The 24,534-nt window shown below is 45.0% G+C and overlaps 1 protein-coding gene across 1 annotated transcript; it reads left to right on the top strand.

The window, feature by feature from the left end:
- Positions 1 to 312: 312 nt before the first annotated feature.
- Positions 313 to 24,452, top strand: ecpas (Ecm29 proteasome adaptor and scaffold). Its single transcript, XM_036136859.1, has 49 exons — positions 313 to 334; positions 1,007 to 1,137; positions 2,455 to 2,571; positions 2,848 to 2,966; positions 4,146 to 4,295; positions 4,417 to 4,594; positions 4,730 to 4,869; positions 4,970 to 5,048; positions 5,147 to 5,266; positions 5,365 to 5,450; positions 5,541 to 5,616; positions 7,202 to 7,251; positions 7,337 to 7,403; positions 7,486 to 7,608; positions 7,697 to 7,800; positions 7,971 to 8,094; positions 8,185 to 8,265; positions 8,364 to 8,574; positions 8,789 to 8,880; positions 9,027 to 9,161; positions 9,257 to 9,428; positions 10,126 to 10,298; positions 10,385 to 10,486; positions 12,437 to 12,560; positions 13,643 to 13,788; positions 13,881 to 13,935; positions 14,067 to 14,181; positions 14,264 to 14,332; positions 14,722 to 14,839; positions 14,933 to 15,100; positions 15,185 to 15,264; positions 15,356 to 15,461; positions 15,562 to 15,609; positions 15,693 to 15,811; positions 17,032 to 17,182; positions 17,272 to 17,337; positions 17,417 to 17,506; positions 17,602 to 17,668; positions 17,749 to 17,840; positions 17,923 to 17,989; positions 19,605 to 19,802; positions 19,913 to 20,124; positions 20,209 to 20,252; positions 20,408 to 20,600; positions 20,677 to 20,848; positions 20,928 to 21,033; positions 21,124 to 21,212; positions 21,779 to 21,850; positions 23,833 to 24,452. Exons 1-49 carry the CDS (start codon positions 313 to 315, stop codon positions 23,970 to 23,972), a joined length of 5,559 nt encoding a protein of 1,852 aa, XP_035992752.1. The 3' UTR covers positions 23,973 to 24,452.
- Positions 24,453 to 24,534: the final 82 nt, after the last annotated feature.

The following is a 24,534-nucleotide window of genomic DNA, read 5'->3' as shown; positions in this document are numbered from 1 at the left end:
TTAAAACTGTGACACTGTATTTTTTTGTAAGTGTATTTTTTTTGCATGAGCTTTTAAATATGTTCCAACAGGTCTCTCTCATAATTGAAAACAAACATATCATAAAACTTCCCATTTAAAAGTCTGTCAGTGTAATTAATTAACTGCTGACACACAATAACGTATCCATTTGTAAAACGTATTTATTCGCTAATTCGTTTAATTAAAACACGAATAGCGGTTTTATGATAATTGTGATTTAGTTCTGCGACACGTCGTGGCACTTTCGGCACTCCATACAGCTGGGAGGGTCGCCGATGACTTAGAGCAAACATGGCCGCCCAGGATGAACTCAGTAAGTTTCTTTCTGTCTTACTAACGATTCGTTTCCTCTTAAACCTCCCGCTGGGGATTGCCCCGAAACAGATGCGGCGGTATTATTTTGCCCGTCCCGCTAATAAGGCGGTCTATCATGTCACGATAGCGCCCAATTCCGCTTAAAACCGGGTTGGAGGTGCAGGCTGGCTGGCTGGCTAGCTAGCTAGCTGCTCGGCTATGTTGCTAGCTGAGATGCTATCGGCAGGAGGCCGTTTGCCCAGTCATGGTCAGAATGAAACTGGCTCCCTTCACTAAAGTCCCAAAGTGGAGATTTGCACCGTGGGCGTGTGTCACGTTTAGGATAAATTACACCGAGGTGTCACTACATAGAAAAAAATTGCTGCTGTTTTCTAATTCAAAATTAAAAAAAAATAATTTTTCAATAAAAATGGAATGATGAACTGCGTGGATGGTCTTGTCATTTGTCGCTAGCGGCTTGTGGAGCTAAAGAAGGCATGGCTGGGCTGAGTCTGCAGCTGACAGACAGGCTGAGCTCATCGGCCAAACGGGGACAGCAATGCCTTCCTCCACAGTGACTTGACACGGTGCTCTGTAGCCCAGAGGAGTGTCTCCGGCCGCCCGATGGGTTGAAGTGGCATGTTCAAGTTGAGTGCCAGTGATGTTAAAAAAAATAAATGTGTTTTATTAGATCAACTGGAGCGCGTGTTCCTCCGCCTGGGCCACGCAGAGACCGACGACCAGCTCCAGGACATCATCTCCAAGTTCCTACCCCCTGTTCTCCTCAAGCTCTCCAGTGTCCAGGAGGGCGTGCGGAAGAAGGTGAGACTGGTTACACTCCCGTCTCATGACGTCACGCTGCACCTTAGACAGGAGCCTGGGTGTCGGTGCATCACCAGATCAGCCTTAGCCTTGGGACAGAAAGATGGGGAGACGTGGTTTTTAGCCAGTTATTGGCAATAAAATCTGAAAAGTGTGGCGGGCCCTTGGTGTTCAGTGCCACTGAGTCAACACTGCAATGTGTCCCCCTATTATTATTATTATGGTCTCAGCCAGTTGTATGCATCTAGTGGCTCAATCGTGATGCTGATGTTAGGATTATTTCTTGCCAGCTGTTCTCTATTGGGTATAGGTCTTTCTTCCAGGCTTGGCTGGACAATATAGAAAAAACAATATCGATAAAATAGAAATCATATTGATCGATATCGATAATTATCAGCAAATTTTAAGAGCAGTTCTGGCCATTTAATGCTGTTGCTTAACGACCTGTTTTTAGACACAGAACACGTAAACGCTGAATTCAAACTCAACCCTTTATTTAACCAACGTTTTACCAAAATTGCAAGTTTAAAAAAAAAAAAGGAACTTGTGCTCTCTCAACTCTTTGAAGGGGGCGGAGTGTTCCTGGGTCTGCGTTTGTGATTGGCTGGGAGGATATAATGACTAATATTAATCTACATGGCTAAAATACAAAGGGAAGAAAAACTGTTTTTCTACTGAACTTTTTATTGGCCTTTTGTTTTTTTCTATCATAGATATATGTCTGTCGATTGATATATATTGATATTGAATTATCGTCCAGCCCTAATACGTGCATCTACCTATTAAATCCGACCACTTTCACTTTCTTTGCTAAATAAAGTATTTGTGCAGCATGACTCAGTCAACATCATGTTTCCGTGAGGAAATGGTTCTCTGAGTAATGTGCAGTATTGGTTTTGAGCCAAATGTAGCGTTTTGCTTATAATCCAGAAGGTAGAATTTGGGCGTAATCTTGCGAATTATTTCCACTATTTTTATTTATTTTTTTTACCTGGTTTGGGGAAATGTGAAAATCTGCTAACTGGACTTGTAATTAGCTTTCTAGCAGCAATGGCTTTCATCTTGCTGCTTGGGGGTTCCCTGGAACTCTGCAGCTCCTCCAGAGTCAACACGGGCCTCTTGGCTGCTTCTCTTAAGTCATGCTCCCCTTATATTAAGGTTTAATGTCACAAAATGCTAAAAAAAAAAAAAAAAAGCTGCTTTTTTGAACATGTCTTGATGAAAGGGTCACTTTGTGGGGCCTCGCATGTGTTTCTCCTCAGTACTAATTAATGCATCGGTTTCATGGAACTGCACTAAAAATGTTTCCCCCTCTAGGTGATGGAACTGCTGGTTCACCTCAACAAGAGGATAAAAAGCCGGCCAAAGATTCAGCTGCCGGTGGAGACGCTGCTGGTGCAGTACCAGGACCCCGCCGCTGCTTCTTTTGTCACCGTAAGATGTTTCTTTGTAGAGTTTGCCTTGTGAGAGACTGACTTTGGTCCCTCTAAGCACATATCACACGGGCAAACACTTAGTATCAGTTATCTGACGGATCAAAGTAAACGTATGACTGCCAGGCTCAGCGTTCTGTGGCCCTTACGGTACACGGTACGGTCGGGTGGTTTTAAACGGAGCGTTTTGACTTTTAGTTTTTGGTCCAGTGTGATTTACACAGGAGTCGGTCTGCTCTCCGAAAAATAACGGGATCGTTTCCTTCCATCTGAACAGAATTTCACCATCATCTACATTAAAATGGGCTACCCTCGTCTGGAGGTGGCGAAACAATGTGAGCTGGCGCCGACCCTCATCACCGCCATGGAAGGCAAGCCCCAGCCACAGCAGGACAGGTGAGGGGGACGCATGCGGTCGCTTAGCTACCCGCTGCTCTGCTGTTGTCTTCTATGGTGGACGTCAAAGATGTTCACACCCTTGTTAGAAACACTGGGATTTACGGAAACCGAAACGCACAATAAGTCATTTCAGAAGCTTTTCCCACTCTTTATGTGCCGTATTTCCTGTACAATACAGCTGCAAAGACCATATTAGTGCACAGCATTAAGCTAATCAGGGCCTTTTGGTTCAATTTTAGCATTCAGTCAACCAAAGGACACACTGGCCATGGATTGTAGGGAGTCGGGTTAATCTAAAGGAAAGTTTGACTCGCCTGGTTGGGTTTTAGCTACGTCCGCATCTGTCAGCTGCAGCCATAGCTGACATAGGCTACAAGTGCCACTGTTAAAACAATCCTTGCATTAGACATATGCCCAAGCCCAGTAAAGATGAAAATGAGGGACAGCTGTGACTTTACAAAAGCTGGACGTTTCTTTAAAAGGAGGGAAAAGACAAAATGGGTACGGGCCATGAAACCCTTTAAAGAAGCACACACGGTAAAAAGCCAGATGAACCAGAAGTGACGGTGCACATCCACCCTGAAACATGGCCGCATCGTGCTGTGGGACCACTTGTCTTCTGATGGAACCGTTTTTTTTTTTTTTTTGTTTTTTTTTTTTTCTCCAAATGAATGAAATCCTGAACCGTCCCAAACATGCAGACGACTCTCCCTGTAGCTCTACGCTTCTCCAGGAGTGAATGCTGCTTGTCAGGACTTTGAATTTGAAGCAATCAACTGGTTCCCTTATATAGGATATTTTTGACCAATCTGTATAATCTGATTAAATTTGACTTTGTAAAGTGCTTCGAGATGACATGTTTCATGAATTGGCGCTATGTAAATAAAATTGAATTGAATTGAATCAGTCAGCTTTGAACCTGAAGTTTCCGGTGTGGGCTGGAAGGAGAGCTGTGGATAGAAATCTGATAGGTTTGGAGAACTTTTAGGAGGTAGAAGGCATAAAAAAGCTCAAGCCTAGATGTTAAGCTCCAACAAAGTGCGTAGCTTTTTAATTTTCTACATCTTTTTTTGTCCTGTGTTTTCTTGGTTGAACGTGTGCGACGTTTAAAGGTGGAGGGTTGCTTGTTTTCCCACATGGGGGGTCAGGCTTTAAGCTCTGTCTTTGCCTTTCCAGCCTCATGCACCTGCTGATCCCCACCCTTTACCACATGAAGTATCCCGCTGACCCATCCAAAGGCGTGTCTCCGTTCAACCTAACCGAGAGGCCGAAGATGATGCACCTTCTGCTGGAGTTCATGCTGGACGTTCTGCTCATGCCTTACGGGTGAGTCCCCCCCTCTCTCCAGCGGGCGTGTCAAAAATCGACACGCGGGCGGACGTCAGTGCAGCGGCTGTGGATGAAGGCGTTATGAACCGGAGCCTTCTTCCTTCTGTCTCACCGGCAGGTTTGTGCTGAACGAGTCGCCCACTCGGCCGGCGCCGTCCTCCTCCCAGGGGGGTTCCTCTGACGGGGCGGCCACGGGGGGCGGGCAGGGTCTTCCCCAGCCTCCCCCGGGGATGAGCGTCTTCGCTGCGAAGAGGGTGATCGGAGAGGCCCAGTGGAGCGCCGAGCAGCTGGAACAGGTACGACAAGCGGATTGGTGGGGCCGGCTGAGCAGATAAAGGTGTTTATGGTTTGTATCGCCGCTAGCTTGGTCTTCCTGGTGGATCTTGGTTTAGCCGTAGTTAAGTTGCAGCCTTCTGTCTTCACTTCAACAGTGCAAGCTGGGCATCGTGAAGTTCATCGAGGCCAAGCAGGCTCCAGAGGTGGAGACGGTGGTTCATTTGGTGGTGGCTTCAAGCGACACCAGGCACAGCGTGGCCACTGCAGCGGACCTCGAGCTGAGGAGCAAACAGAGGTAGACTTTTTAAGCTCTATGCAAAGGAAATGTGGGAGAATCACTGTTTGCTGTTTGTGCATGAATTCTCCTGTCATCTTTATGTTTTTTTTTTCTCCAGCATCATTGACTGGAACAATCCTCTGATCATCAACAAGATGTTCAAGGTGTATCTGGGAGACGTTCCTCTGAAATCAAAGGTGTGGAAGCTTTCCATTTCATCCAGAAATCATTGCTAAATAGATCAGATTCTGTTCAAGTATGAGACGAGCTAAAACGTTCCCGTTCGTTCCCTCAGGGCGGGAACGTCAAACAAGAGCTGAAGCACGAGCCAGTGAGCACCAGAGTGAAGCTAAAGATCCTGCCACATCTTCTACGCTCTCGCCTGGCAGCGGAGTGCTTCCCGGCTAACATCCAGGTCAGGCTGACTCCGTTTCAGGCGACCAGGCCGCCGGCTGGCCTCTCGCCGTCCGCGCTCTGAGCCGCGCTAAGCGTGTGTGCTGCTTTGTGCTGCAGGTGGTCTACGACGGCCTGTTCGGGACCAACACCAACAACAAGCTGCTGTCGCTCACCTTACAGTTCGTCCATCACATCTGCATGGTGTAAGACGGCCGCTCTCGTTCCTCAGCAGCTCTCATGAATGCAGGGACGATGAGGGCTAATTGTTAGTCGTCTTATTTTCTGCCTCACAGTTGCCCCGACACTAACAAGCCTTTAGGACTGATGCTGCTCAACGGTCTGACCAAGCTCATCAACGAATACAAAGAGGTATTTAAACTGGCCACACGCGCCGACCTGAGACTCCGTGGCCCGTTTTTACTCTCTGGTCGGCTTTTAGCTCCGACATAAACGGCGTTTATGCCGTTTTCACTCCTTGTTCAGAGCTAATGGTGACAACACCAACATGTTTCTCTACTTTATGGCTCAGCTGAAAATGTATAGTGAAATAAAACTAGGCTGTTTGTCAGAAGTCCACCTAAGTTATTGAAGCGGAAACCCATGAAAAGAGAAGCTTTGCTTTAGTCACATCTCCAAATATAAAAGCGCACCGAGTTAAAAGGTGTTATTTTTATTATTTTGATGCCAGCTATGTCCAATTTTACGTTTGAAAGCAAAAAGTTCTGGTTTATGGTCAGATGTCTTAAACTGTTTAGTCCCTTGGTCCTAATCAGTCGTTAATTGGGAGTGGGAGACGGAGAGCAGCTGCTGTTCCACAATTAAACAGAATGCTCAATATTTTCACACAGACAAAATGATTAAAGGTTGGATGTTTTGAACAGTTTTTAATAGTAGTTAGCGTAACTAGGCCTGAAGGTCAGACTCATTGTAGAGGTTGAATTTTGGAGTTTCAGTCCACTGAACTGCTCTGTGTTTCTCAGCAGACAGAACTGGACTAAACTGTGGCTCTTTGCTGCAACACCTTCAGCCTTCCTGTTTTCAGCTGAAGTTTAACTCGCTTGCAGCAGCCTGGATGAGACACCGACGTCCATCTGATAAAAATGGTTTCTTTTGGAAGATGCAACATTCTTATTTTTTCTCTGATTTCATTTCTGAACACGCTGGTGAAGATTCTCAGTCTTTCAGGTCATGGTCCAAAAAAGTTCAAAAACAAAACAACTGGACTTTTTTTTTCGAAGTTTGAAGACGTTTCGCTTCCCATCCAGAAAGCTTCCTCAATTCAAAATGTCTGGAGTAGTTTAGAGCTGCAAGCTTTATATTACTGCCCAACAAAGGCCTTGTAATGGCTTAGATGACATGCAAATTAAACCAAAACCGGTCCATGCCTCTGCAATGGGGAGTCGTTAAGGTCATTATTGGCCTGGTTTACCAGAGAGATATTTTGATCACCTGCATGGAGGTGAGGTTTGAGGTGATAATTGGAATGAATCAACCCTATAAAGGGTTAGTTCCTGTTTCGCTTCAATTTGCAGGTCATCTAAGCCATTACTAGGCCTTTGTTGGGCAGTACTATGAAACCTGGAACTCCACATTACTGCAGAAATTTTGAATTGAGAAAGCTTTCTGGATGGGAAGCGAAACGTCTTCAAATTTCGGAAAAAAAAAAAAAAAATTGTTTTGTTGTTGAACTTTTTTGGAATCATTTCTGAACACTTGCCTGAAACTAACAGAAGCCAACTATGAGTCCTCTTCCCTCAGCAACTTAGAGGAGGCTTCTGGTGAAATGGTTGTTTTAAGGGTCCATTCTCTCGCCTGATTGTTGATCATTTCAAAACAGTCTGATTTCGGTCATTAGTCAATTTTCGTGGTGCATCTCTAATGTCCACACGCACTTAGGTGGCAATTCTTGCACTTTTATTGTGTCTCCGTTCTCTCACAATATCACTCGTTGCAGGATCCTAAGTTATTGTGTGTCGCCTACTCTGCTGTTGGAAAGCTCTCCAGGTACGATGAAAACAACCCCTCACTTACTATCTTACCACTTGGACAATCTAAAAACAGACAAACTAACAAGTTTCTCCCGTTTTAGTCGCATGCCTCAGCTTTTCACCAAGGATATTGCTCTTGTGCAGCAGTTTTTTGAGTCCATGTGTAAGGTGGGTTGAACGCAGCTCAGGGAAAGTCGCAGGCGAACGTAGCTTAGCTCGCTTCTTTAAAACGACGCGCCTGCTTCCTCAGGAGGAGCCGGATGTTCGCCTCGCCATCCAAGAAGCTCTATCAATGATGGTGGGAGCTTATGCCAACCTGCAGGGGGCGCTGCTGAACCTGATGGAAGCCCTGGTGGCCGCATACATCTCAAAGGTGAGTGTGGACCGCCAGCTGCGTTTTAAGCAAGTTTAGCAAGCGGGAAGTGTGGGCTGAGAGACGGCTGCTTGTCGTTTGGCTGCAGCCGGAGGTGCAAGTCCGACAGGTGGCCATGAAGTTCGCCAGCACGGTGTTTGCTCCTGACCACGTGCCGTCGAGATACCTGCTGCTGTTGGCCGCCGGAGACCCGTAAGTCAAGAGAAACGCAGAGAAATGACAAAAATATATATATAAAAATATTTTATGGAACCTTTTTAATCATTTCTAACGCAGAAAGAGAAAACTGGATGGCTGAATTGAAATAAGTGTGTCTGCAGTGTACCTGGCGGTCTGTAAGATGAATTTATTCTGCGTTTCAGAAGGGAGGAAGTGTCCGCCGAGGCCCAAAGGGTGCTGAGAGCTTCTCCTACAAAGATCTCTGAGAAGGAGGGACCAAAGCCAATGCCGTCCTTTCCTGACATGGTCGCCTATATCCAGGAAAAAGTGGGGCTCTGAGACGGCACACCTAGAACTCAGCTTCGCCCTTTTTACTCTACATGTAGTGATCGACTCTTTTTATATTCTTTTTTTTAGGCAGCTCAGAGGATTAAAACCCCTGCGAAGTACATCGTTGGAACCTCCACTATTCCTTTTAACCCATCTGCATTTGGAGAGGTGAGGACCAAAACGCGTTTGTTGTTGGGTGGATAAAACGTGACGAGTCTGCAAACTAAACCGAACCCATCCTCCGCGTCTTTCCCTGGCTTTTCTAGATAATGCTGTACCTGAGGATGTGTCTGGCCCACAGCGCTGGCGCCAGGCCCACGTCCAGCCGGCTGCCGGACATGCAGGACGACGCTCCCGCCATCGGCCGCTACGTCCACACGCTGCTCTCAGCGGAGCCCCCGGCACCGAAGGGCCTGGAGGCAAATCCCGTACACGTGTACATGGACCTGCTGCAGCAGCTGCTCTCCGCTGTGGGAGGTGTGACTTCATGTGCCTGTCTAGAACACGGCTGCAGCAGCCCGATTGGGGTCTAACCGGGTAGTAAACAGTGGGATTCATGATGTCTGGTTTTTGAGTCGTCTAATTAATAATACCTGTGTTTTTGTTTTGTTTTAATACTGTAATTCAGTCCTGGTTTAAAAAAAAAAAATCTAGCGAGGATGTAATTGTGTGCCTCTGCGTTTCCCTGCAGGGATCCCAGTCATGTACTGTCTACTGGAGGTGGTGTCTGTGTGCCCAGAAAAACTGGCCCCCAGGTTTTCTGATAAGATAGACTGGATTAAAGTGAGTTTTATTTCATGTACACTACTTTTAAGCTCATTAAACTATGTATCTTTCTGGTAAAATCTGGAGTTTAATGCACGTTTTATTGTGTTGGCCACATCAGCTATAATCGTTTTTTTTTCTTTCTTCATTTCTTTTCTTTTCAGAGCTTAATGAACACAAATAAGGAGGACATGAGGGAACTCGCCGCCCAGCTGTATGCTGTGGTGATCTCCACCATGACTGGCAACGAGCTGCAGAAGGCCGTGCAGAACCTGGTCAAAATCACCAAAGACAACCATGTATGCCACGTCGCCTCGTGGTTTTTTTTTTTCCGTTTCCTAAGCTTGTGTTATTTCTCGGGTGTTGACGTTTGTTTTACGGGGGGGAATTTCAGAGTCCAGAGACTCAGCACGGCGCCATCCTGGCCCTCGGCTACATGGTGGGAAGGAATCTGAGCAGGAAGAAAGGCACCACCTCTTGCGAGATGACAGAAAACAAGGAAGAGGACATGAGCATCACTTCCCAGGATGATGACAAACTAGTCTCCATGGCAACTAAGACAATTGGTATGTCTTTTTTTTCTTCATAGATCCTTTTTAGTGGAGATTTTACTGATGTACAGTTAAGTTTTTGTTATTTACTAGTGAGAAGGGAGAGTTACAAGTTTATCAAAATAACCCAGTAAAGGGCCCCATACTTTTTGGTCAATCCTTTTAGAAAGTATTTCACTTTTTTTAATTTTTAGGAACATCATCATATCGGAAAGCCACATTGATGCCTTCGGTGGAAATTGGGATTTCCATTCTAAAAGTATTCTCCTTCGAGCGATCAGAGTTGCAAAAGCAATAACATTTGCCTTGCTAGAAATCCCTGCATCAACCCCAAAAATAGCCATTAAAGGACTAGATTTTAGATGCAGGCCAAACGCCACGTTCAAAAAATATTGATTTCCAAAACTCTTCCAGCTTAGAGCACGACCAGAACATATGAGCTAAGTCTGCGTTGGTGGCTCTACAGCGATCACACGTTCCATCTATTTCAGGGTATATTTTGGCAAGTCTGACTTTATTATAGTGAGTACGGTGGAGAATTTTAACCTGAATCAGGTTGAGACGTACACAAGAAGTAGTCCCATTCACAAGGTTAATAACTTGTTGTTTCTAACCTTTTATTTGGCTTTTCTACAAATACAAAGTAAATTTGTGTAATTAGTGTCTCTCTGATATTTTCCTCTGTAAAGTGATTGCGTGTTTTTACACCCAGGTTCTTTCCTGGACAGCAGCAGTGCTATGTTGGCCGTAGCAGCCTGCACAGCTCTGGGAGAAATCGGGCGGAACGGCCCCCTCCTGATCCCCGCAGAGGGAGACGGCTTCACCAAACTCTCCATGGTGGAAAACCTGTTGGCGCGCATCACTTCTGGCAAAGAGAGCATAAAGGTAAACTGTGAGTCCTAACGTCTCTGATTTGCTGTGTTGATGCGCTCATTGATTTTTTTTATTTTTTTCTCTGTGTCGTTTCCCAGATGAAGGAGCGATCCATTACAACCTTGGGTTATCTATCAGTGGGAGACACAGACTTCCCACACCAGAAGAAGCTGCTGCAGGGCCTCATGGACTCTGTGGAGGTATGGAACATGCCGGATAACGGGGCACGCTGTTCAGAAACATCTTAGGAAGTAACACTGAATGCTGACCACAGAGAGTCACATTTCCATTGGTTCTGCAACAAATATGAACCTGTCTGTGAATGCAGACCTGAATGGGGGGGGGGGGAATACAGCTTTTGACCAGAGGTGGAAGTCCAAAGACAGATAATTGCAGCACTAACTTTTCGTCCATGCATTATCAATCACGCTAAGTTTAGAAACTGTTTGCGGACCTGTTGGCGTCCACTTTATTGGGTTTTAATAACTTTAAGTATGATAATGTTCACAACAAGATATTCTTCTGCCGTTTACATCACTGTCCTGGCTCCCAATACACATCCACACACAGACTCCACAACAGTAAGAGTCACAGCTCCATAAAAACATTAATAGCTGTGCTGTTTTCTTATCTTCCTTCTTGTTGTTATGATGCAGTCGGCTCCCATTGCTAAAAAATAGAGACACCGGTAGTCACGTTTTTCTTTTTTCTGTAAACACTACGCTGCTGTGTGACCCTGATCCCTTTTCAGGGTGCTTGCGCAAGTCTTGAAAGTCTTAATAAGTATGGAATTTTGAAACACTGTTTTCCAGACATTGAAAAGTCTTGAATTTTGTGTGAAAGTCTTAATAAAGTATGGGGAAAAAGTGTATGGTAGAATTTTACAGTATGCTCAAAGGCATTGTGAAATGAGAAATAGGAAGGTAGGCTATAAAACTATAATTTTACTAACTGGTCACGTACTGTATTAGCCTAATGGAATCAAACACTTGTTTGATGTGAAATTCATGTACTTGTGATTTTCATGTTTTGAAACGTTTTCATCAGTAAAAGCATAATTTACTGTGAATAATGCATTTGTTCATTGAATACTAGCCTATAAAAATTAACATTTCTAATACACAGTTTGTACAATCTCAACCAATTAAGTAGGCAGTAGGCACACAAGTATACAAGTACATAAAGTTAAGGTCTTGGGGGGGGGAAAAAATATCAGTTTTAAAAAAGTCTGGAATTTTAATTTGGAAAAAGAGCAAGCACCCTGCTGTTTAATTAGAGGTGTAATCGAGCTTTCTAGGTTTGTTATCGGCACTGCATGAGGTGGAAGGAGACTGGACTCAGAGCTGGGGTTTTGGGTCACTGCATGGCCCAGCTGGACTTTTTTTTTTTTTTTTTTTTTTTTTTTTTTTAACCCCAAAACTTCTGTATAAAACACTGGGTGGCTTACTGCCTCACCTGCTACGGTAATCTTTGAGGGATATTTAACCAGCATGTATAAAATAGAACAAAAGCTTGTTTCTACACAGCAATGATGAAACATATATATATATATATATATATATATATATATATATATATTAAAATACGCTTTTAAATTAAAAAGAAGAAAAACTGGTAACACTGCCTGGGCACAGATGGATAGAATATTTATTCTTCTCATAAGCTTCCACTGCTGTGTAAAAGTTAGTTTAAAAGTAATTAATTATCCTGAACTAAAACAGCTGACCACTCAAACAACCGAGCACGTTCGTCATGAGCCGTGTGTGTGTGTGTAGCACCTTTTTGTCTCAAGACGTGTGACACGGAGTGAGTGACAGCCTGTGGTTAGCGGCTAGCGTTAGCTTCCTGAAGTATCCTTATTTATTGTAAGGTTTAACCGGTAGCAAAGCTAATATTTTTGTTCGCAGACTATGAGTTTACAAAGCTAACTATTAAGTTAGCTGTGACCACCACTGCTTTTCACAGGATGTTTGAAGCAGATAATGGCAGCACATTAAATACTGACTAGTCTGAAACTCCGTATAGCTGCAGCTGAGACGGGCTTTTACTAGCACAGAGCAAAGTATTTTATTAGTTCTACTGAACCCGCTGTAAAGCTGCCATAAACAAATAGTTTATTGACAACAACCGGCCTCCTTTTTACCTTTCAGGCCAAGCAGGTGGAGCTGCAGTTCACAGTGGGCGAGGCCATCACCAGCGCTGCAATAGGATCCTCTTCTGGAGCCGCCCGAGACCCCTGGACCTGCACCGAGGACCAGTACAGCCCGCCACCCAGTGAGTGCTGGCAGGTTTGGTGTTGTTCCTCAAGGCGCTTCTACAGGCTGCTGGTGTGAAATGGATCTGAATTTTACCCACTAATGGATGAGGTCACGTCAAAAATTCACACAAACGCTTCTTTTGAACAACAAAAATACACATAAAAGAAAATGTCCAGGGCAAATCGACTTCTGTTCCCACACAACTGCTCGGAGATCGCTGGGTTGTGATCAGGAGTAGAAAGAAAGGATTTTAGTTGCCCTGTAGGGCGCGGCCCATCGTTCCTGCAGTATTTCTAGAAATGGATCGGAGATGCTGCACGGCGTCTGCTTTTTCAAGTTTAGGATTTGATCGTGAGATCTGGGGATTAAAAAGAAGTAATAACTGAAATAAATATAAAACACTTGTTACATGAAATCAATACATGTTTTGAAGTCAAAAGGTTTCATCAAGGAGAACTGAATTCTGAAGAAATGGTTACTTTTCTGCTAATTTCATTTATAACCAAAGTGGATCGTAAATATCAGGGATTCAGAATAAAAAGCTAATCATTGTATAAAAGGGAAACGTTACGTTCAGCCTTAACTCTGAAAGCCCTGGAAGTTCTCACCGCAGGGCGTTTGAACCGCAACCAAATCCCTCCAATAGGGCTGGGCGATATGGCTTAAAAATAAAATCTCCGATTTTACTTTACCAAATCCGATTAATCGATTTTCTTTTTTCCTCCTTTTCTTTTCATAAAAAGAAATGAAAAAAATTAATTTAAAAACTTGCTTTTAAGAGCAGGCTTCACATCACTTGTGTAACTTCAAACTAAGGTTAAAAAAAAATAAGTAAATGAGTAAATTAAAATGCCTCGCATTACGGTAAAAGAAAAGGTTTCCTTTTACACTATTTTGACAATATATTTTCCTAAACACATATCCAGCATTGCGTGCTGATCTCTTCACGGAAGCCTAATGATTAATTTGGAAAAATAAAATCCAGATTTTCCAAAAATTTATTCTTAAAAAAATGTAAACTTGAATTAATCGATTAAATCGATTTATCGTTCAGCCCTACCCTCCAAAACTGTTTCATTTCTGTCTTCTTCCAACCAGATGTCAAAAGCAACGATGTTGTTCCTTGGGTCCTCAACTCCATCCTGTCCAGGTACATTCCCAGCCAGAACCCTCATGTTCGGCAGGCAGCCTGCATCTGGCTGCTGTCCCTCGTCAGGAAGCTCAGCCAGCACAAGGAGATCACAGTACGTATAAAATACACCTCTAGCATTACTGTCTTTATGTATAACTTTAGTCTGAGCTTCAAAGATCGTTTTCCCTTCTCCTGCTTTTACAGACCCATCTAAAGGACATTCAGATAGCCTTCATCTCTGTTCTCTCAGACCCCGATGGTAAGACAAAAGATGACTGAGGATTTATTGCTGCTGATCTAATTCATATGTGTAACGTTTTAAAAACCCCAAAACAACAAAAACCGCTCCTTGATTTGCTCTCATGCACGCGTCTTTTCCATTCCGATCAGAGCTGAGTCAGGATGTCGCATCTAAAGGCCTTGGGCTCGTCTATGAGATGGGGGGCGAGGCTGATCAGCAGGAGCTGGTGTCCACACTGGTGGAAACGCTCATGACTGGCAAGCGGTCAGTTGACGGTTGAACTCTGCAGTAAATGGACCCCAAACAGGAGAGACCTCCTTTAATGTTGATCTGTCCGTGCCAACAGGGTGAAACATGCAGTGTCAGAGGATACCGAGGTGTTTCAAGGGGAGGGTCTGGGAAAAACACCCGATGGGTAAGTTTTCACAATTGGTGCTCACTGCAGAAATGGAGCTAAAAGTAAGTCGAATTTCCTTGAAATGTGTGTATTTGTCCTTGATTTGAGCAGGCAAGTTTAAATGATCTGCCAATGGAATAAGATTTTTGCTCTTAAAAACGGAACAACTCATCTCCGTCGTCTTATTTTAAGTGCAGGATGGCTAATTATCTTGTTTTAGGGGTAAAACTACTCATTCCAGTGGCAGATAATCTTATTTATCCGCTCAAATCAAGATCAAATACTGTACACTCATTTCAAGCAAGTCTTACTTTTAGTTCCCTTTTTTCTTTGCGTTAATATGACCCAAAATGTTTGGACAAGATATGTTTTAATTTGAGTTGAAGCAATACCGTATTTCCTCACAGCCAAAGCTTGTCCACATACAAGGAGCTCTGCTCATTGGCCAGTGACCTGAACCAACCGGATCTGGTCTACAAGTTCATGAACCTGGCCAACCACCATGCCATGTGGAACTCACGCAAGGTACCGCGCTCAGGCTCTCTCCCCTCCACAGCCGCCATTCCCGCCAGGCCTTCTTCTCCTCCCTGACCCCACCCCACTTACTCTTTCTTTCAGGGAGCAGCTTTCGGTTTCCACATGATCGCAGCCAAGGCCGGGGAGCAGCTGGCTCCCTTCCTGCCACAGTTAGTGCCTCGCCTGTACCGCTACCAGTTCGACCCGAACCTGAGCATCCGCCAGGCTATGACTAGCATCTGGGATGCCTTAGTCACCGATAAAACCCTGGTAAGGCTTGGTGGTCGGTGTGCACATGAGCAGAAATGTGGGATAAAGATGGAAGAATGCTGAGCTGCGTTCCTGTTTGCACAGGTGGATAAATATTTGAAGGAGATCCTGCAGGATGTCCTGTCTAACTTGACCAATAACACCTGGAGAGTGCGTGAGTCCAGGTGCGGTGGGCCAGCTTCTCCCTTACTATGTCGCCTGTTTTATATTCGGCATGATGGGGAACTGATTTACATTGTTGGATTTCTCCTGCAGCTGTCTGGCCCTCAACGACCTGATCCGTGGCCGTCAGGCCGACGACCTCGTCGATCACCTGGCAGAGATGTGGGAGACGCTCTTCAGGGTCCTGGATGACATCAAGGTGAGAGGAAAAAAATCGATCTGACAGAAACGTCGCCCCGTGAAGTCCTAGCGGTTCACCGTGGAGTCCCCATCTGGTCTGTTTCTTTCATCTCTTGTAGGAATCTGTGCGAAAGGCTGCAGACTTGACACTGAAAACGCTCAGCAAGGTAACGTAAAGCCTCAGAGCATGCTGGAGTCCCACTGCGTGTGGATGACTGCGTGTGTCACGGCTGGTGGGTTTTCTGTGCAGGTGTGCGTTCGTATGTGTGAGTCCACTGGCTCCGCTGCCCAGAGGACCGTGGCCATGATGCTACCCACCCTGCTGGAAAAGGGCATCGTGAGCAACGTCTCAGAGGTTCGCTCACTCAGGTGAGACGTCTCCCCGTAACCGCGCTCACCTGCTCAACAGGAATGCTCATTCACTTTGGACTAAACGTCTGTATTAAGAGTCGATGGTAAAAGGTGAACTGGTGATGGCCAAAAGTATTCATTCCCCTGCCGTCACGTCCACATGGACTTGTGTGAAGTCCCATTCTTAACCCGTAGGGTTTAAACCAGGGGTGTCAAACATACGGCCCGCGGGCCGGATCCGGCCCGCCGAACAATTTTTTTTTTTTTTTTTTTTTTCCAGTGTCCTGTCTGGCAATGTGGCAATAAGATGCCACAAAGAGCTCATCAGATTTGACTTTCACAAGTGGACAAGATAAAAGGAAGAGAATGATAAAACAATTATTGAAAAAAACATGTACTTTGTTTAATTGAAAATATGCAGTTCCTATATTGTCCACGAGGGGCGCTGTGTTTTAATTAGCAGATTAAGCTTCAGGTGTGGACAAAATTCAAATCATTTCTTAATTTTTATCTGTTTGATGTATTTTGTCATGTAGGACAGTGTTTTTAAGTTCCAAAAAATCACTGTGATCAGTTCTTATGCTTAATGCACAAGTAAATGTTTAACTGAGTAAAAGTATTGTTGAAATTACACATACTTTTCTTAAAAACGCTGAGGTTATTCATAATATATTGTGTAAAAGTGAAATTAACTTAATATAAAAATCAACAACAAGTCCACATTTATTAGTTCTATTTAATCTTGCAATGAGTTTACTCGTGTGGCCCTCTTGAGATCAGATTAAGCTGTATGCGGCCCCTCAATCAAAATGAGTTTGACACCCCTGGTTTAAACGATGTCTCAAATCTACCAGGAGGGCTTTCCATTGGTTTCAGGGGTGGGCTTGTCTCAATCTTCGACCATTTTATCCAGGAGCACATTTTGGAGGTCAGACACTGATGTTGGACCCGCACCCTGGCTCTCTCTCTGCTCTAATCCCCAAAACATTGGGCGCACAACATGTTCCAAAATGTCTGAGTGTGTGGAAGCATTCAGAGTTTCTCTCACTGAGAGGACTGAGCCCAGCTTCTGAAAACACATGGCATAGAATTAGTTTTGACCTTTTGGTCTTTGAAAGTATCATTTATGAAATGATTATGGACTCTTTAAGCTGTTATTTAACCGTATCTGTTGATTGGTCCTGAGTAGCTCCGACGTTTCTTGCTGTCTGATTGTCCTGTCGATCCGTTCTCTCAAGTATTCAGACCCTGGTGAAGATCAGTAAGACTGCCGGTGCCCGACTGAAGCCCCACGCTGCTCGGCTGATTCCAGCTCTGCTGGAAGCCCTCAGCACCCTGGAGCCTCAGGTCCTCAACTACCTCAGTCTCAGAGCCACTGAGCAGGAGAAGGTAAAGTGTTAAAGTGTCTCCAGTTCTCCTGGACGCCATCCAGAGGGTCCCACTGGGTGTCATGAGGTGTGTTTGTTCTTCCTCTGCAGAGTGCCATGGATGCTGCCAGGCTGAGCGCTGCCAAGTCTTCTCCAATGATGGAGACTGTGAACATGGTAAGACACAAAGCAATGCTTAACTCTACAGTCTTTTAAACGGTCGTTCAGCAGCTTCCAAATACGTGTCTTCTTTCAGTGCCTGCAACATCTGGATGTTTCTGTGCTGGGGGAGCTGGTCCCCAGACTCTGTGAGCTGCTGAAGAGTGGCGTAGGCCTGGGAACCAAGGTAAACCCGAGTCCTGCCGTCTGACCCACAGTCAACAGTTCTTAATTACCCGTAAATGTTGTGTTACTGAACCTCTGGTGGCTCTGCTCGATCAGGGAGGCTGTGCCAGTGTCATCGTGTCCCTCACAGTCCAGTGTCCCCAGGACCTAACCCCATACTCAGGTACGCCACAACACTCCAGCTGATTCTGGTAGCTGCTCATTGCTCAAACCAAGCAACCCCATCAGCCTTTTGATCTGCAGGTAAACTGATGAGTGCCCTGCTCAACGGCATTCATGACAGAAGCACAGTCGTACAGAAAGCCTACGCCTTTGCTTTGGGGCACCTGGTCAGGGTAAGCCACACACATCAGGTTACCAGAACGTCTTAGGGGAGTTATTAGTGAACTAAAGGTTAATGCTTGTTTTCCCTGTTAGACAGCGAAGGACAGCAGTGTAGAAAAACTACTGCTGAAGCTCAGCAACTGGTACCTGGAGAAAGAAGGTGAGTCTGAGAGGCACAGCAGGCCTTTATTGTGAAGTTAAAGTCTAACTCCTGGACTGAATGTATTTTAACGCAGATGCATTCAAATAGTCACCAGAGTAAAGAAATGTAAATTATATGTAAATTATGTGCGCCATTTGGAAGTAATTTCGATAAAACTTGCCGTATAAGCGAAAGAGCCTAAACATTATTCAATCAGCTGCTCCAGAATGTGACGTCACAAACAGAACTAGTACCGTGCATCCGGCTGCTAACACTACAACTTTCGCTACCGATTTATTAAATTTAATAACTTACTCTACGTACAAAAAATTAATAAAAAAATGTCTGATACATCTACAAACTCCACCTCAAGCATCGGCGACTCCGATACCGAATATATATATGAAGAAACGGAGTTTGAACAAGGTGAACCTGAGGAGACTATATCTAACGCTGCCTAAGACATAGAGCCCATGCTCCATTGTAAGTACCCCTCAAAATCCTCGCTCATGAAGTGTGAATTGCATAAAACACTTTTGTCACTGCCGGCAATCCAGTCCTTTTGCGTTTCTTTTACGAATTTATCCCATTTCTTTCGGACCTTTTGATCCTTCGGCCAAGTATGTAGCGCTACTTTCTGGCCTGCACTAGACTGCAGTGAAGTTGGCTTGACATTGGACATTCAAGCTCCGCGGAGTCAGCGGAGCACTCTTGAGAAACAAAAAATCAAATCAGATTTGTTGACGGTCCCACCGCGTATGGGAGAAGGGAGCAGCTGAGAGACGCTGGCCGAAATCGAGTCCTTCAACCGGATCAACCGTGAGCTAGATCCCGCTGACTCCGCAGAGCTTGAATGTTCAATGTCAAACCAACTTCACCGCGGTCTGCACTACAGCCACTAACTACGCACCTAGAAGGCATTTTATTGTGGACTTAGTTCGGCGACTTTTTTTAAAAGCGCTTGCTCAAAGTAGACGTGGATCAGCAGATTTGGTGTGTGAAAGAAGATACTGGAAAACATCCATATATCCTTGTTCGCCGTACGGGTTGTACAATGTAAACAATGTGTGTTTCTATGCAAGTTCGCTTCGCGCATTCTCAGTGTTCTTGAACTGACGTCACACGTCGGAAATGGCCGATCGTAAACGGAGGCAGCACTCAAACGCGGAATACCATAATCGGTGTAAAAAATGTGCAATATTTTGTATTTAAACTTAATTTGAACACTTTTGATGCATGAATATTCAAAGTTTACCTTGTTCTAGGAAGTTATTCAATGGTTTTCAGGATTTTTTTTTCAGTCCAAGAGTTAGACTTTAACTCGGCTTCTTATCCATACAAATATATATTGAGTGAGTAATATATACTCATGTCTTAGTTTTAAATGTGTTTTCTTCCTAAAGGAGCAATAAAATGTGACAATATTGGGCCTGGAAATGGTATTCACGCCCAAACTTCAGTGTATTTTGTTAGCGTCTTACACAGCAGCGCATAATTGTGTTAGATTTTGATTGGTTAAAAACATTTAGAACGCGAATCATTTTTGTTTCCTGTTTTATTTAAATTACGTATTTAAAGCCGTAACGTCACAGAAGGTGAACCAAAGTTTTTTTTCTTCCCCTCCTGCTTCCAGAACCTGTTCACAAGTCGTCGTGCGCGTTAACGGTGCACGCCATCAGCCACTACAGTCCAGACGTGCTGAAGGCCCACGCGGGCGTGGCTCTGCCGCTGGCCTTCCTCGGCATGCACCAGGCGCCGGGTCCCGACGAGGAGAAGGGAGAGGGCCACGACGCCACCCTGTGGTCGGAGGTGTGGCAGGAGAACGTGCCAGGTGAGCTCACGGCAACAACGAGTACCGGGCCGATAAGAGATCTACATCCTAAAGCAATGCTGTAGGGATTTATGGTGAAGCCATGTCTTGAAACTGTTCTCTGATCTCAGGGAGCTTCGGAGGCATCAGGCTCTACATGACGGAGCTGATCAGCATCACCCAAAAGGCCCTGCAGTCTCAGTCCTGGAAGATGAAGGCGCAGGGCGCCGCTGCCATGGCCACCGTTGCTAAGGAACAGACGGGCTCGTTGGTGGCCCCGCACCTCGGTTTGGTGTTGACGGCTCTGATGCAGGGACTGTCTGGGCGAACGTGGGCTGGCAAGGTTGGTGCCGCTTCAGTGGCGTGAGAACGGTCGGTAAGAAAAGACAGCCGTGGATTCAGAGCTCTTCTCTCCCTCTCTGCTCAGGAGGAGCTGCTGAAAGCCATCGGATCGGTGGTGTCCAAGTGCAGGTCGGTCATGTTAGAGTTTACAAAGTCAGATTCAATCAAATCACACTGACAGACTGGTCAAAAGGTTTCCTGTCTAATGTCCAGGACATTTTCTTTGTGGGATAAAATGTCCTCCTTCCTTTTTAAGTTGTGCCTCTTCCTCCGTTGGCGTTTAGCGCGGAGCTGCGGAAGCCCTGCAGCGGCCAGCCCACCGTCCCCGAGGTGCTGGATGTGGTGCTGAAGGAGTGCCGTAAGGAGAACCTGCTCTACAAGATGGCTGCCCTGCGCTGTGCCGCCGACGTTCTCCACAGCAGCCAGGAGGACCGCTTCAGCGACATGGCCGACATCCTCTTCCCTCTCATCAAGAAGGTTGGGTTTCCAGAACTCTCCGTTTGTCGCGAGCCCCGACGTCAGAAAAAGGTCTAAACTCCCGATTTCACGACAGAGCTGTCCAGAGAGCGGCGGCGTTGGCGGCGCCTCTCCCAGGTCAATGGAGGACGACGACGACGATGACGACGACACCAAAGACGTGAAAGATAAGGAGCTGCAAACCGAAGCTGTTCTCTGTGCTTTTGAGACACTTGGGAAGACCTGGCCCAGAAACCCCCAAACCCAAGGTAAGTCCTCCGGCAGGCCCGCTGCCCTCTACACCTACCTGAAGAGAAGGTGACGAGTTGTCTCGTTGTTGGCGCGCAGCTCGTTTCCAGACGGATGTGTGCACCCTGATGTCCGGGAAGCTGAAACTGAGCACATGGAAGGTGCAGCTCGCCGTCCTTCAGGCCATGAACGCATATTTCCAGGAGTAAGGAGCACACAAACACACAACCTGTTGCATTTGGGCAGCCTGTTATTCTCAATGTTCAATGATCATCACTTGTTTTGGTCTGCGTAGGTTGTTGCTGCTTGAGAAGGGCAACAAAGACATGAATGCACTATCACAGATCCTCACCGAGGCCTGCATCGCGCTCACGTATTCTTTAGGTAAGGAGGGAATTAGCAGTTTTTGATTCCTTTAGCTCATGGCTGTCAAACTCATTTCTATAAGGGGCCACTTCGGCATCATGGAGTCATTAAAAGGGCCGCTTGCACATTTATAGATGATACTTTTGATTTCATCATTTAATTTCAGTTCACATAGAAATATAAAAAAATGCACAGTAACATAAAAGTAGCACCCTAGTATCAGTTTATACAGTTTATCTGCAAACAAAGTTGTTATCGGGGGGAGTTACACTTTAAAATCTCATCGTTCTTTTGGACATTTCTGGGTTGTTTTAATGTATTGTGTGACATCTAGTGGCATGATGCTGTTAATATAGTTAATAAAATGAACATTTTCTACAGGAGGCACAGTTTTAGCCACTTTATACAATTTAAAAGGATATATGCCTCTACTTTATGACACAATATGCCTTTTTTGGCTCTTAAGGGCCCGATTAATTGCCTTGACGGGCCGGATTCGGCCCGTGGGCCTTAAGTTTGACACGTGGTTTAGCTGAAAGTCTTTAACGCTCAGCGACTATATACACGTTTCATTTTCTCTGCAGAAAATAAGAGCTACTCTTCTGTGAGGACGGAGGCCTTATCCGTCGTGGATCTGATCGTTAAGAGAACAGGAGGTAGGTTCCGCTTTCATAATACTTTAGATTAAGGGTCTAGGGTTTGGGTCTAGATTATCTCTCCTTGCTGAAAAATAAGTCCCAGTAAGCTCCAGCCGATCAGCGAGTGGACAGATGGAGGGGTGTGAGGCGGCGTCTCGTCCTCGTCGGGGATTGTGGGTGATGCAGAGCTTTGCTAGTTGGAAATCTTGCCCGATTTCCAACTAGGAGGGAGGGAGAGCAGCTGAAACGCTGCCTTGGTGTGACTCTATTGATGTCATGTGAAGTTTTTACTGTCAGACTTCAGGTCTGTTATCTGTGTCCCTCTCCTAAATGGAAGTCATTTCTTTGAAATCCTTCTTCAGACGTCCCGTTTTTCTATACCTGCACACCAGGGGAGTTGAACAGTCTTTTTGAAAGTATAAAATCAGCTTCCATCAGCTCTGTCTGTCTACATAGGGACGAGAAAATGGTTACAATGGTTTCTCTCCGTGTCGCATTTTCCAGAACATAAAACTGTTCAGACTGATCGTTCAGTCCAGTTCAAAAGGTTCTGATGAAACTTTATTTCATTTCATTTGATGAAACAACTAATGTTGCTTAATGAGGATCTGCGACAAACTTGAGTCGCTCTTGTGTTACATTCACTATTCCAGCAGAATGTGCAGCAGTAATCAGGCTTTCTGAAGCGTCTTCAAAGGTTTTACATTTAACAATCTACATTTTGGGCTTTTTAAAAACTGGATATGTCTGGATTTTCCATCCTAAGTCCTAAATGACATTTAGCTACATCGTCAACATGGATGCTTGCTCATTGATGGCTGCATGTTCTGAGTGGTGAGTTTGAGTGTTTTACACCCCGGATACTCTCCTTTCTAGTGAGCCCACAGACTGAACCTGGCTTATTCTGTGATGTCGGCAGAAACGCGAACTCCAGGATAATGAAACAACTGTTTTTGTTACTTTGAGTTATTCACAGCTTTACGTCTCTTTGTCCAACGCCGCTAAACCCGATCAACCTGGGTTTGATACGAATGTTATTGCTACATGGCAAATCATTTACTAGTAGGTGTGGTAGAGTATTAGAAAACCTAAAGACTAAACAGTCGTTCATGTGCACACATTGAGTATCTGAATCATGTATTGACAGATGTGTTAAAAAATAACAGCTGGAGTTCAGTCTTTGAGGTCATTATTGTGGAAGGAAGGTAGCAGGTTGTTTATGCTGGCTGTGGTGCGTCCTTCTGATAATCTTGAGTAAAACCGGGTTTTCCAGCCATTTTATTAAAAAGTGAAGTTAAATTGAGAGGAAGACCGTGTCTAGAAGTGAGGAAAATTAGAGATGCCTGAGCAAAAATGATCTCAAATGGTTAAAAAATAGAAACTAAAAGGACCTGGCACACCATATGAAGTAAAATGGCAAAGATGTTTATTCAGCACAGGGTCATCATAGAAAGTCCCCGCTGACCTCTAGAAGACTCACATGAAGCTAAGAGGAAAAACTGAAAAAAGAAAAAGACACAGGCTGGAATCCATGCAGTGCACTGCAAAAACTGAATTAAAAATAAGTAAAAATTTCTTGAAATTAGTGTATTTGTCTTTCATTTGAGCAGGTAAATAAGATGATATGCCAATGGAATGAGTATTTTTACACCTAAAATAAGAATTAGGTAAACTACACTTGAAATAACATGGAGATGACTTGCTCCTATTTTAAGTGCAAAAATTTTATTCCATTGGCAGATCATGTAAACTTGCTGCTCAAGTCAAGGTCAAATACACTAATTTCAAGAATATTTTTTTGTTTTTAGTCATGTTTTTGCAGTGTGAATGACAGGCAAGCTAACTTTGATCATGTCTGCATGTTTTTGCCTTAAAGCAGAAAATGCTGCATATTTGCATGTATGAATAGAAAAGGTCTATTTTTTTTAAGTATAATGCATCTTCCTCTGCACGTACGCTGGTGTGTAAGCGGCTGTTTGTGTGTGCGCCCACCCTAACAGAGAGCGAGCAGTGGGACTGCATGTCGGCGAGGAGCCGGGAGCAGCTGCAGCGCTCGCTGTCCACGCTGCAGTCGGACAGCCGGCCCGAGCTGAGGGACAAGGCCCAGGAGCTGCGGCGCCGCATCCAGAGCCAGCCCTGAGCCGCCGGCGGAGAGGCGGAGCGCCGTCTTCAACAGTCAGCAACACCAACCATGTACTAGAACACCCGAGCTGACACGCCCGCTTTCATCCGCTCCACCCACGACCGTCGCAGCGGGGATCCGTGTAGTCTGGGTCGGTGGCTGAGGTGCGAGGCGCCAACCATGTGTGATTGATTATTATTTAGTTTTTTTGTCCGTTTAAAATGGGCAGCGTGTTGAGAAATGCTTTCTAAAAACCAAACCGACGTGTTGCTTTGTGGACACTGGAGCTCTAGCCTCTAAACGGGGATTTTACTACTGTTGTGGGTTTGTCTTAATAAACTGTTGTGTAAAGTGCGGCGCCCAGGTTAGTTTTTCATAGCGTGATGAGAACATGTGCCAGACCAGAAAGACGCGAGAGCTTGCTGTTAACTTGAAAGTGATGCCATGGTTGTTTCGATTTGTCCTTCATGAAATAAAACTTTGGACCACTGACCCAGACCTGACCTCTTCACATGTTTCTCCTCCACTGTCTGTGGGTTTGATCCACAGAGCTTCTGTCACTTATAAACATCCCAGGTTT

This window comes from Fundulus heteroclitus, chromosome 5, assembly GCF_011125445.2.
Source record: "Fundulus heteroclitus isolate FHET01 chromosome 5, MU-UCD_Fhet_4.1, whole genome shotgun sequence".
Classification (NCBI taxonomy): domain Eukaryota; kingdom Metazoa; phylum Chordata; class Actinopteri; order Cyprinodontiformes; family Fundulidae; genus Fundulus; species Fundulus heteroclitus.
Note: the sequence above shows the minus strand (reverse complement) of the source record. Positions and strands in the feature narration are given on the sequence as shown.

Bases quoted from the DNA above. Each gene is read 5' to 3' on its own strand.
- ecpas (XM_036136859.1), top strand. From the start codon at position 313: ATGGCCGCCCAGGATGAACTCA. The intron at 2,967-4,145 runs GTGAGGGGGACG...TTGCCTTTCCAG, and splicing joins CCCCAGCCACAGCAGGACAG to CCTCATGCACCTGCTGATCC. The intron at 4,595-4,729 runs GTACGACAAGCG...TCACTTCAACAG, and splicing joins GCGCCGAGCAGCTGGAACAG to TGCAAGCTGGGCATCGTGAA.